Source organism: Hemitrygon akajei, chromosome 8 (assembly GCF_048418815.1).
Source record: "Hemitrygon akajei chromosome 8, sHemAka1.3, whole genome shotgun sequence".
Lineage (NCBI taxonomy): Eukaryota > Metazoa > Chordata > Chondrichthyes > Myliobatiformes > Dasyatidae > Hemitrygon > Hemitrygon akajei.
In genome coordinates this window covers 46,907,149-46,920,461 of record NC_133131.1, presented here as the reverse complement: position 1 = coordinate 46,920,461, position 13,313 = coordinate 46,907,149, and the positions used below count along the sequence as shown (strand labels likewise).

Below are 13,313 nucleotides of genomic sequence, written 5' to 3'. Positions count from 1 at the left end.
AGTCCAGCAACTCTGCTGTATCTCCAACTAAACATTTTGAAAGATGATGCACACTGACTTTTACGCTGCTTACTCTGATTCCTGGAAATGGAGAGAGGTTCTGAGTCAGACTGTTTATGTTATGAAATATATTTATTTTGTCTCTCATGGAGACAGTGAATTGAATGGCTTTATTCACAGAGGTAAACTTCTGTGACTGAACTCTGTGTGAATTTTAATGTACATCTAAGAAAAAGTTAAAATTATTGTTCAAACTTCAAAATCTATTTTATTATCAAAGTACATATATATCAGCATTTTTAACCCTGAGATTCACTTTCCTGTGGGCATACTCACCAAATCTATAGGATATCAATGAAAGATCAACCAGAGTGCAGAGGACAACAAGCTGTGCAAATGCAGGTATAAATAAATAGCAATAAATAAATAATGAGACAGAGTCCTTGAAATGAGATCATTGGTTGTAAGAGCATCTCAACGGAAGGGCAAGCACGTGTAGTTATCCACTTTTGTTCAAGAGCCAGATGGCTGAGGGGTAGCAGTTCTTGAACATGGTAGTACTACAAGTCCTGAGGATCTCGGACATTCTACCTGATGGCAGTAGCAAGAAAAGAGCATGGCCTGGGTGGTGGGGATCTCTGACGATGGATGCTGCTTTCCTACAACAGCATTTCATGTAGATGCACTCAATGGTTGGGAAGGTTTTACCCGTGATGGACTTGTGATCATTATTTTTGTTTAAGTGTGGAATGGAGCTCACTTGTACAGTTGTCATATCTATCACCCTCTACATCTGTTACCAGAGCTTCACTATCTCAGCCAGCCCTACGATTTGATCTTTAGTAGTCTGCAATACAAGCTGCCCCGTTTTTGAATGTAACGATGAATCTCCATCATGTTTCACCCCAACAAATAGTACAGCTTATTGGCTTGGGCCTTTTGACTACCAGAAGGAACAAATCTCCAGGTTTACAAGACCAGAGGTAGGGTGAGGAAAGCTGGATATTCCTTCAATGCCAATTCACTAGCGTGAGTACAAACGCTCATCAGATCCTGACTGCTGTTCCCCTACCTGTCTACAACTCTGCAAGGAAACCATCTATTGGTATTGAACAGTCCCCTTGTATGTCAAGATGGATTCTTTCTCTAATATTCTACATAGTTTTGGTCTTGTGCCTCATTATCTGCTCACACTGCTCTTCCTTTATAACTGCAACACTTAATTTTGCTTTCTGATGTCTCCCTTGTACTACCTCAATGCACTGATCTGGGTGGATGGCATGCAAACCAAAATTTTTCAGTGTGTCTTGGTACACATGACAGTACTAAAGATGATAAAATCATAGGACCATAAGACATACTGTAGGAACAGAAATAGACCATCTGGCCCATTGAGTCTGCTCCGCCACATCATCATGCTGACCCATAATCCCTCTCAACCCTATTCTCCAGCCTTCTCCCCTTAGCCTTTGACCCCTGATTAATCAAGAACTATCAATCTCTTCTTTATATATACCCAATGACTTGGCTTCCACAGCCTTCAGTGGCAAAGAATTTGTAGATCTATTATCCTTTGGCTAAAGAAATTCTTCCTCATCTCTCTTCTAAATGGAGTCCTGCTATTCTGAGGCAGTGCCCTCTGGTTCTAGTCTCACCCACTATAGGAAAAATCCTCTCCACATCCACTCTGTCTAGGCCTTTCAATATTCAACAGATTAAACCAATAATCAATAACCAATATCCTTGCCTGTTCTAACTCAATACTTGGGTTTGAGCAAATTCAGCACAAAATGGCACTGGATGTTTGTGAAAACATTTCCACGTCATTTGTTAGAGAACAAGGTAACAACTTGATAATTAGTCTCTGCTGTAATGAAGGATCCCCAGGTATTTTGCAGGATAAGAAGGAGACTCTTGGAATCACACAGAATGGAGACAGGCCCAGTAAGTCCATGCAGACGATCAAGCGCAACCAATCCTACACCTATCACACCAGATCCTCCCATTCCCATCAGTGGCCCCACACCCAAACACTAGGGGTAACTTAGAATGGGAAATTAACCTACAAAGCCACATATCTTTGGTTTGCAGGTGGCGACTAGAACATACAGAGGAAACTCACCCAGTCCGGGGAGCAACGTGAAAACAGACGGCACCTGTGGTCAGGGTTGAAGTGGGATCTCTGGCCCTGAGGGGCAGCAGCTCTCAGCCGCTGCTCTGCGTTTCTCTTGGAACAGGGTCCACAGACGGTGAATTCAGCACTGCTGACCAAAACCTTGGTGGAAATGTTAATGTTTACAAAGCAGAGAGAGAGGGAGGTGGCAATGGGGAGTTTTAAACAAAGGATTCCTGAGTTGTAAGCAATTCAGCAGACCACTTGGCTAATAAAATTGTGTTACATCTTTCAGATTAATTAGATGCATCCCAGTTCTGTTGCTTTAGCACGAATGGAAATCCCAACTGAAAGTCACTTGTATTTCAGATCATAACAATTGATGACAGATAGAAACACAAAACCTTGCTCAAGCCTACTTTGGTTCTTTGGCCCATTATCTCAAACCTGCACGCTTTCCTTCTCACCCACCCACCAATTCTTGTCTCATGTACTGTGCAAACGTTGTGGTGCCGCCAACATCGCGGCCTCTCTCCCAGAGGAACTCAGTTGCTTTTACGAGTTCGATGTCGCTAACTCTGAGCCTCCGAGGAAAGCCGCCGCTACAATCTGCAACCTGGTCATCTCCGAGGCTGAGGTACGCAGCCGTTTCCAATGGGTGGACAGCCGCAAGGCTGCGGGACTGGACTGCATCCCAGGGTGGGTACTCGGGATGTGCGCAGCACAACTGGCAGGCGTGTTTTCAGGCATTTTTAATCTCTCCCTCTCCCAGGGGAGAGTGCCCTCCTGCTTCAAATTATCCACCACTGTCCCTATCCCAAAATAGACCTAGATAACATGCCTGAACGACTGGCGTCCTGTCACACTCACCTCAATAATAAGCAAATGCTTTGAGAGGCTGGTCAAGGACTACATCTGCAGCTTGTTATTGCCCGGACTGGACCCTCTACAATTTGCCTACCGACACAACCGATCAACAGACGACACAGTAACCTCTGCTCTACACACTGTCCTTGCACATCTGGAGAAGAAGGATGCTTACATAAGAATGCTGTTCTTGGACTACAGTTCAACATTCAATACCACAGCTCCATCCAGGCTCGACAGGAAGCTCAGAGATCTCGACCTTCACCCTGCCTTGTGCAGCTGGATACTGGTCTTCCTGTCAGATCGCCAGCAGGTGGTAAGAATGGGCTCCCTCACCTCCACCCCTCTGACCCTCAACACAGGTGCCCCTCAGTGCTGTGCACTGTCCCCTCCTTTAATCCCTGTATACCCATGACTGTGTCACCACCCATGGCTCTAATCTGCTAATTAAATTTGCCAGCAACACTACATTGAGTGGCCTAATCTCAAACAATAACAAGATGGCCTCCAGGGAAGAAGTCATCTCTCTGACACAGTGGTGTCAAGAAAACAACCTCTCCCTCAATGTTACAAAAACAAAGGAACTGGTTGTGGACTACAGGAGGAATGGAGATGGGCTAACAGCCTTAAGTTCCTCGGCATCCACATCACCGAGGGCCTCACGTGGTCTGTACACACCGGCTGTGTGGTGAAAAAGGTTCAACAGTGCCTCTTTCACCTCAGATGGTTGAAGAAGTTTAGTATGGGTCCCCAAATCCTAAGAACTTCCTACAGGGGCACAATTGAGAGCATCCTGACTGGCTGCATCACTGTCCGATATGGGAACTGTACCTCCCTCAATCGCAGGATTCTACAGAGAGTGGTGCAGACAGCCCAGCGCATCTGTAGTTGTGAACTTCCCATGATTAAGGACATTTACAAGGACCAGTGTGTAAAAAGGGCCTGAAGGATCACTGAGGACCTGGGTCAACCCAACCACAATCTATTCTAGCTCTACCATCCAGGAAACGGTATCGCAACATAAAAGCCAGGACCAGCAGGCTCTGAGACAGCTTCTTCCACCAGGCCGTCAGACTGATTAACTCACGCTGAGTTGAGTGTATTTCTATGTTGCATTGACTGTTCTACTTATTATAAATTACTATGATTGCACATTACACATTCAGACAGAGACATAACATAAAGATTTTTACTCCTCATGTATGTGAAGGATGTAAGAAATAAAGTCAATTCAATTCAATAGATTTAGTGGAGTGGACCCTCCAAGCCAGAAGCAGTCACTATGATGAACGGTGTGTGGGATCCTGAGAATGTGGCTACTTGTTCCACCAGCCATTATTTACTTTGCGCCTTAGAACATGGTTGACATGGTGAGGGCTGGTTGGGCTAGCTCAAGGTAAGAAGGATCGTTATAGAAGGATAAGCATACTAGAGTAAGACTCGAATGATTTGACAAAAACATTGCAGTCGAATGCAGAGTTTTCTCGACAGAAACACATTTAGATTGTTTATTGACAGCTTGAGGTCCTGCACATGAGTGCTATCAAACAACAATTGACAGGCGCTTATACTAAAGGGGATACTGAAGCATTTGGCGGTATAATAGATTTTAAGGAGCATCTTCAATGAGGAAAGATGGTAATGCAGAGAGTTAATGACGGATGCTGAGGAGGGATTTCTGAAGTTGGAATTTGTCAACAACAGTGCTTGTGCCAAAAAATTGACTGTTAAAATCAGTTACGGGGAAATGGTTGGATCTAGACTTATGTTACAGCCAGGGGAGAGTGAAAACTATGGACTGACTTGGAGTAAGAATTTGAAGAGATATTCCTTAATCGGGAGACTCTAGGTTAATGGTTGAAATGGTTTAATGTAGGTTAACACAAAAGGAAAAGGATGTTGGAAGATTGAGAAGTCAAAAGAGGCACTTGTTTAAGTTCTGATTAACTCAGAAGATGGGGCTTTGATAACTATGAAGCTCTTGGGTCTAATACAGAAATCTAATTTTTTACCATTGCATATGACAGCCACGTCCTCGTAATGGTTGCAGTTGTGGACGGCCCAGCCCAGGCTTCCACACTCGATCAGTGACAGCTCTGTTCCTTTGCAGTCCACGTTGTCCAGCAGAATTAACCCCGACCCCTTGCCAAAGGGCAGGTTCGCTGCCACAGAGAGTGCACGGCCACACCCCAGCTGCTGGCACACTACGCTAGCATCCACAATGTCCCAGTCGTCATCACACACTGTGCCCCAGGTACCATTGTAAAGAACTTCCAAAAGCCCTTGACATGGATTCCTCCCATTCACCAAGCGAACTTCTGGGAATGAAATAAAGACAGAAGAAGTGTGAAAACTGTTGATCTTCTCTTAAAATGGAGATATATTTTTCAAGAACTTTCTGGTTTGCTTCTCTATCAATTCACGGAGGAATATAGAGAGGTGCAGAACAGGAACAGGCCTTACTGCCCACAATGTCCACGTTAACAATGATGCCAAAGAGGAGCAAAGGAGAGGAAGGTAGGAGATAAAACAAAAGAACGGTGAATTAGACTTTGGAGCACACTTCCACAGAGACGTTTGGATAGGTGCATGAACGAGTGACGTGTGGAGGGCTACGGACCGGGTTCAGGTTTATGGGATTAGGTAGAAGACCAGGCCAGGATGGACTAGATCGGTCTAAGGGCCTGCTTCTGTGCTCTATAATTCTATGACTTCACTCCCTTAGACCATTACAGAGTTTTCTACAGCAAATGGCCCCAGGATATGTGCAGTCACTGTTGTCATGTAGGAAACACTGCAGCCAATTTACATGCTGCAAACTCCACAAAATGGAAGGTAATACTGACCACATCATCTGATGAGCTGTAATGTTGAGGGATGCAAAAAAATCAGAAGTAAACTCCAATAAGACTGAGCTGACCACTATCTGGCACTGATTCATGAGAACAGCTACAGTAGCAGGTGACTAAGGTCCTGATTCCTGACCACCTTCTGAAGGCTCAAGGGTTAGGTAGTATTCACTAAGCATAAACACTTGAGAAGCATCATCCAGAAGGAAGAACTTAAAGCATTCACTCTCTCCTGCATTAGCTCACAGTGGTTGCAGTCTGTATCAACTCTGAGATGCAAAACAGTTTCTCATGGGTTCTCAAAGAGCATGTCCCAAACCTGTTCCAGTTAGAAGCCCAAGGAAGGTGGACCATGGAAACTCCACCACAGCTCTAAGTCACTCAACCAATTGACAACTAGAGCTGCCTAGCTGTCCCTTCTTCAACAGTGGGTCAAAGTTTGGCATTTCCTACCAAGATGTATCATGGAAGATCTTAACCATTTGCTCCCTACAAAATTTTAAGTTGGCTTTTCAAGGACAATTAGGAAGGAACTAGCCAATGACCAGTGAATGAAGCTTAGAAATAAAGGAAGATGTTAATCCAATGCATTTCTCTTACCTATGGATGACGGGGTTGCTGTTGGAGCATCTGAAATTACAGTGGAAAAACACCATGTTAGTTCTGTGAGACATAAACAAGATTTTAAAATCTCTGTAAGTTACCAACCAGAGTCATCAATGCAGAATTTGCCTCTCAAAACAAAAATTACACACATTCATATGCAATCAAAGTGCAATAAGAAATACGAACATGTTTGGCAAGAATCTCAGCTGCCATTTCATCGCTGTAAGTTTATATGTGGGATGTGGAGAATAAAAATAAACATGTTACAAGGGTTCTGGTCCAGTGACCTTGTGTTTAGAAAACATCTTGTTAATGAATAAATTGAACTGAAATCATGGTTCTGCCACGGGTTGAGGCCATCCTGATGCAATGGGCCAAAAGTCGCAGATACCTAAAGTTAGGGGAAGGGAGAGGAGGAGGAGGAAGAGAAGGGGGAGGAGAACGAGGGGAAGGGGAAGAGGGGGGAGGGGAAGGGGGGAGGGGAAGGGGGGAGGGGAAGGGGGGGAGGGGAGGGGGGGAGGGGAAGGGGGGAGGGGAAGGGGGGAGGGGAAGAGGGGGAGGGGAAGAGGGGGAAAAGAGAGATACACACACATGATCACATACAAATTCCTTACAGGCAATAATGGGAATTGAACCCGGGTCACTGGTACTGTATAGCATTGTGTTAACCGTTACACTACCATCCACCCTTGGGGATGAGGAGAAAATAAAGATGTGTAGGATGAATGTAAATGGGAGATGGATAGTCAGCAGATATTTGGCGTGCTGAAGGACATGTTTCCATGCTGTGTCTCTCTCTGACATTATGACTCAGCTTTGTTTGACCCCTGTCTGTGCTGGGATTAGGTCTGCAGTGGAGCCATTGGTGAGGATTATGACATCCAAATGACTCCCGCACTTTAGCATTGGATATCTCATCTCCTCGTACAACATGACAAGATGGTGCCTCAGTTACTGTCTGCATGTCAACTGAGCATCTCTCTCTACAAGTTCTATATTCAAGCCCGATCCATGGGTTAAGGTTAAAAGAAATCCCAGAGGACATCTCCCTGAAGAAATCTGGGATTCAAATTGAAAGCTGTGAAGTTTAGATAACTTCAAAAAAAAAACTATTTTGGTGGCAATGTCTGTCTGAGGGTTCCTCCTACAACTTCCCTGCTCTCATTCAGCCAAAACAAAAAGAAAACAGAGAATTGACAATGGATGTTGCCTTGTCTGTCTACAAATAACACATGCAGGTCCTTGTGGTGGTTTGTACTATTATGACTGGGTTTTGTAAGCTGCTGGAGGACCTTCCCCAATTCTGGTTATGGACATTGTGGAAGGGAATATCCTTGTGCTCCAAGGATTTTGGCAAGTTATAAGTGCTGGCGGGGCGAGGAGAGTCTGGTGATAGCAAAAGAAACGGTCCATTGCCTGACTCTTCCTTTGTCCAACAAACAAAAGATATCTAGAAGTCCTCTCAGTCTGCTAATCCTCATAGCAGGGAACCAGCACTCAGGCTGAAATGAAAATCACTACTGGGCTTTGATAACGCAAACTGGTTCTCAGTAGAAGCTCATCGGGTTTGTCTGACCCTACAGAAAACTGTTAAAATCAGAAACAAAAGATGCGGTGAGGATTACAAGAAGGACTTTACTCAGAGTACTGTATATTCCAAACTGCTGTGTGTAACTCCACAAAATCCGAGTTGCATAGCAAGTTTAAAAGGATAGCCAGGAATTAGCTCAGTGCAGTGGCAGTGATCTAACTCATCAGAATTTTTAGCTAACACAGATTATTTCTAATCTCCTTGAATTTATGACCCTATACAAGGGGTAATGATTACTTGAGCCAGCAAACATTCTCATATTGATCAGATTAACAAACTCAGACTATTGAAGATGGGATCAATAGAGTCTATTTTTGCATCTTGAACTGCAATTCTTTCCGGGGTCTGAGGCTCCTAATTTCTTTAGATGTGAGCATGAATGAGGTATTGTGAATGCCAAATACAAAATCTGCTGACAAACCATTCACTTTATATCCTTAATTAACCCAATTCTACACAACGTGTAGGTAAACATTGATTTTTAATCATCTTCACACTTTGTTCCCATGTCTGTGTATATGTAGGCATGGATATTCATTGAGGACATATCTGGGTGTATGTTCATGGGTGTTTTTAAATCGAGGAATCGTGACAATATTCATAAAATTAAATTATTGTAAATGGGTGCTTGCCAGTGCAGGGGCCGTGTCTTCCTGTGGTGTGTGAGTCCATGACTGAAAATCTATATGCATCGATACACCTTTAAAATATTCAATGTATGGCTTCAAGATAAACTACTTACTTGTGACTTCGCGCTTTGAAACATGAGCAGTTTCTGAAAAAAATGAAGTTGGATGTAGATCTCTTAAGCAATTAATTTGACAATCTCTTCATGAAACATCAATACTGAGCGGCGGTGTGTTCTACCCAACCCAATCATTATGACAAATTTATTATAGGATGCAGAACTCCCAACACACACACAGCAGGACGACTTGGTGCTGTGCTCCCTAACTCGGGATTACTGTTCATATGCTACCTCGCTCCCTCATGTTTGATCAGGTACTTGGAATGGCCACCCAGAACATTCAGGAGATGAATAACAAAACAATGCTGTTGGGGGTAGGGGTAGGAACAGGGGAATTGAACAGATTGGGTAATTCTTCCGGAAAACCAGCATGAGCACAATGGATTCAATCACCTCATAACAAGTTGTAGGATTCTAAAATCATATTTGAACAGCTACTTTTTCTGAGATTTGTGAGCTTTTCATCTTTCAAATTCACCCTTTTGGTGTCTCAATCTGCTGGAAGAACTCAACAGGTCGAGTAGTGTCAGTGAGAGGAAAGGAATTATTGAAGTTTCGAGTTGAAACCCTACATCATACATCTGTCCTGATGCAGGGCTTTGACCTGAAGCATCGACAGTTCCTACGTTGCTCAAACCACTGAGCTCCTGGAACAGCTTGCTTGTTGTTCCTGTCTCTTCACTGTACGAACAAAAAGACTGCAGTTTCTCTAAGAGGCAGCAGAGGGCACTATAGGCTTAAAAATACAAAGTTAGATCTGGGCTATAAATGGCTGGAAATTAAACTTTTTCCAGGAATTTCCTTCCTCTGACACTCAGTCCAATTACTTTATTCCTTCCCTTCCCCTTAAAAAGACAGAACCAGGAAAAATGCATAAGGTGTGGAAGCTACAGATACTAAAATCTGAGCAAACTACAAACTGTTGCAGGAACCCAGCGGGCTGGCAGCATTTGTTGGGGGGGGGGGGGGGGGAGGGGGATGGAATGGTCAATGCTTTGGGATGACATCCTTGACATGATGCTGCTGCCTGTATCCCTTCTACTCCTTCGGTCCTGATGCAGGGCCTTGAATATCCCTATCCCCCTAGAGATGCTGCTCAACCCTCTGAGCTCTTCCAGCAGTTTGTTCATTGTTCAGAAGGTCCAAGGCTTTTGTTAATGATGTTGATTGGGGCAATGATTAGACCAGGCAGACTGGTGAAAAGGGGCCAACATTCACTGGGGGGGGGCAGGGGTTGATGGGTGAGGTTGGGTGACCCTGAGCTGGGGTGGTGTAAGGGTGTAGTGGTCTGGAACGATCCCTTGCTGGAGTTTGGGCAAGTGACTTACCCCAGGGTGTAGGCCAAAGATTGGGGAAGTGGACGGGGGGGCTGACCAATAGACAGGAACACAGATTAGGTTATTGGCCTTAGGTGAGGGCTTGAGGGTTTGATGTGTCTCCTGGAGGTCTTGGGGGAATTGCAAGGTTATATTGAGTTGTATATGGCATGGGGGATTGGGAAGGGGGCTGGGGTTGGTCAGGAGTGGAGATGTAATCTGTTGAGCCTACCAGAATGGCTATTCAGATGCAGAAGCTGACACTACGGTGTAAAGATCTAGTTATCCTGAAAGTACCAGGGTTGGCTATTCTGGGAACATCTTCATCTAACTTCTGCTGCAAACATGTTTGCAAGAGGTATGACATCATACCATGCTTCACCAAGGTGGAAATGTTCATAATTGGATGCCACACGAGGAAAGAATCCATTTTCAATTTCACATTGCTGTATAAAGTATCTTTCTTTACGTGATGGGATTGCAATGTTAGTGGGTACTACCAGAGTGTCAATCTGCGGATGAGAGATGTTCAGTATACAGTGCCATGGATGGGCAGGTTTAGCTTCTTGCTTCAGATGAGGAGCAAACAATCAGCCTCAGAGAGGGTCACAATGACCCCTATCCATAACCACCCATGTGCATTAAAACGTTGGAGACGCAAAGGACCACCGACGTTGGAATTCTAAACAATCTGCCGGAGGAACACAGCAGGTCAACCCGAAGTCCTGACCCAAAACGTTGACAATTTCTTTCCACAGATGCTGCTCAATCTGCTGTTCTTCTAGCAGATTGTTGAGCATTACATTAAAATGTTGCCTTAGGAATGCATTGCTGTCCTTCCAGAAACCCAAGAGTTAGATAAAACAACTGCAGTGATAAAAATGTATTTCTGGAAAAAATAGAGCCAGCTGGTCAACTGGGTGGTTCATTGGCAGATTGAATTTAACCCCAATAAGTTCAAATGATGTATTTTAGGAAGTCTAGTATGGGTAGGACACACACCGTGAATGGTAGGGTCATAAGTCATACTGAGGTACAAGTGCGTTGATTAATGAAGTGGTAGTAGGGGAGATAGGTGATGATGAAGACATGCCAGACACTGGCCTTCAGGCACTGAGTAGAGAACATAAGGCCATGGACATCAAGGCATAACTTTCTAAAACATTATTTAGGAAACAGCAGGAGTTCCGTGCACAATCTCGGTCACCACACTCTAGGGAGGACATGAATGCACTGGGAAGGTGCAGAAAGATTTATCAGGATGCTACTCAGAATGGAGTGTTTTAGTTAAGAGGAGAGACAGGATTGCTGGGCCTGCAGCAAAGTAAGTTGAGGGTAATCCTGAAAAATAATACAAAATGCAGAGGGTGGCATAGATTGGGTGGACGGTGAGAAACTTTCCCCCAGAATGAAGACAACGAAAAATAGAGGGAGTGGATTTAAGAAAAGGAGTAAGAGGAAAGAGGAGCATAAAGAAAGAAATTTTCACCTGGCAGTGTTTGCAATCTAAAACACTGTGCCTAAAAAGGTGCCCGAAGTCTTCTCCTTACTTTTAAGAAGAATCTGGATGTTGAACAGAGTGGCCAAGGGATGGGAGGCTGCAGACCAAGTGTAGTAAGTGGATAAACAGAGACACAGTGTTGATAATCAGCATGAATGTGATGGGCTGAAAGGCCTTTATCTGTGCTATATGACTCACTTTAAAAGGTTTTTCTTAACATTTCAATTAATCAGGAAAGCAGTGAGAATAAACCTCTCTGTGAATTATTCGCCATTATATGGAGACATGGAGCGGATATTCAGCTATGAGCTAAATGATCGAGTGGTCCACTGTAGTCTTTACAGATTGTGACTGCATCCACTCCCCTTCAACTGACTCACTCAATTTCCCATTTCCAATGTTTATTTTCTAACACTTAAACTGTAAGAAGAAAATGTAAAGAAATTAAGAAACTTAAAAAATACTCCTGCTAATCTATTCAGAGTTGCATACATCAATGTGGCTAATGTTTAATTATTGGAAGGAAGCCAATACTTGAACACTTCCATTTTATTGAATAACCAGTGCTGAGGAACATTGCTCCTCCTGGACTGAAACTCTCCAGCTCAGGGTAAAGGCTTTCCATCATCCATTCCCTCCAGCTATCAAGTTCTTTCTATATATCCTTTTTAAAATCCATATAATACTGGCATATTCTATTCCTTTTTTCTCTCAGGATATGTCTCTTATCAAGCAAATCAATCCAATAAATGTTTTTTTTAAATCCTACTGCAAAGCAAGTAGATTAGTTCTACGATATCTTCACTTCTCACTAATTCATGATCCCACATCTGTATCCAGCAATATAAAATTCCCAACTCTCCTCTTATGCTTGAATGGTCACTTCATCGTAGTCCCATGCATCTACTAGTGCCTACAGGTCACCTCCCTCTTTCACCACCTTTATACATTCAGATACCTGCATTCTAAACCAGCCATTATCAATCAACTGGTCTCACAATCTGCCCTCACCCAAAACTGTGCTCCCTATCCCAGCATCCTCGACCCCCCATGCACTTCATTCCTCTCTTCGGCTGCATTTCTCCTGCCAATTTCGTTTAATCCCTTCACAACCCAAGTTGTGGTTTAATCTCAATTTGTGAAAGCAATTGCTTTCATTTGAACCATTTCCACAAGCAGAGCTTCACATAAAGGAAGGCCTGTTTACTCCTTTATAAGAGTAACGTTGGGAAGGTAGTTGGAAAAAACCATGAGATTTTAACCATTTACTGCCAACCCAACCACCCATCACACCAGAGGTTCAAAAGTAGGCTCTCACGTACAGTAATGCCTAACAATATACTCACCGGGGATGCCAAAAAGAATTATCAGAAGAGTTAGAGAGCTGATGAAGGCATACAGTAGGAAGAGAGAAAGTCTCCATCTACTTTTCTGAACAAACACACAGTGACTCAGAGCCATTTCCTTCAGTTGAGGTAGAAGCAGTTCTCTTAATCGCACACTGTAGTCAGCTTCTCACAGCGGGGCTTCGCCTGCACTGAAAACAAACACAGCTGCTGAGTTTTGAAGTGTGGGGGGACAATACTCTTTGATGGATCCTATCACCACAGATTGTTACTAGGCAATAGTTTAACATAGGCCTACACTCAGGGGAATTCTATATTGGTGAAGAATCACGACATTGGGTACCTGTCCTCCTAACAATGGTGTCTGCTGCCTCTG

The 13,313-nt window shown here is 43.7% G+C and overlaps 1 protein-coding gene across 1 annotated transcript in view; it reads right to left on the bottom strand.

The window, feature by feature from the left end:
• The window catches only part of LOC140731414 (scavenger receptor cysteine-rich domain-containing group B protein), a 39,314-nt gene extending 26,262 nt beyond the window's left edge, over nucleotides 1-13,052 (bottom strand). Inside the window, exons 1-4 of the mRNA XM_073052912.1 lie at nucleotides 12,938-13,052; nucleotides 8,769-8,801; nucleotides 6,430-6,459; nucleotides 4,993-5,298 (exon numbers count right to left, since the gene is read on the bottom strand). Of these exons, the coding sequence (XP_072909013.1) occupies nucleotides 4,993-5,298; nucleotides 6,430-6,459; nucleotides 8,769-8,801; nucleotides 12,938-13,052 (484 nt within the window). The remainder of the gene's footprint in view (nucleotides 1-4,992; nucleotides 5,299-6,429; nucleotides 6,460-8,768; nucleotides 8,802-12,937) is intronic.
• Between the last annotated feature and the right edge of the window lie 261 nt (nucleotides 13,053-13,313).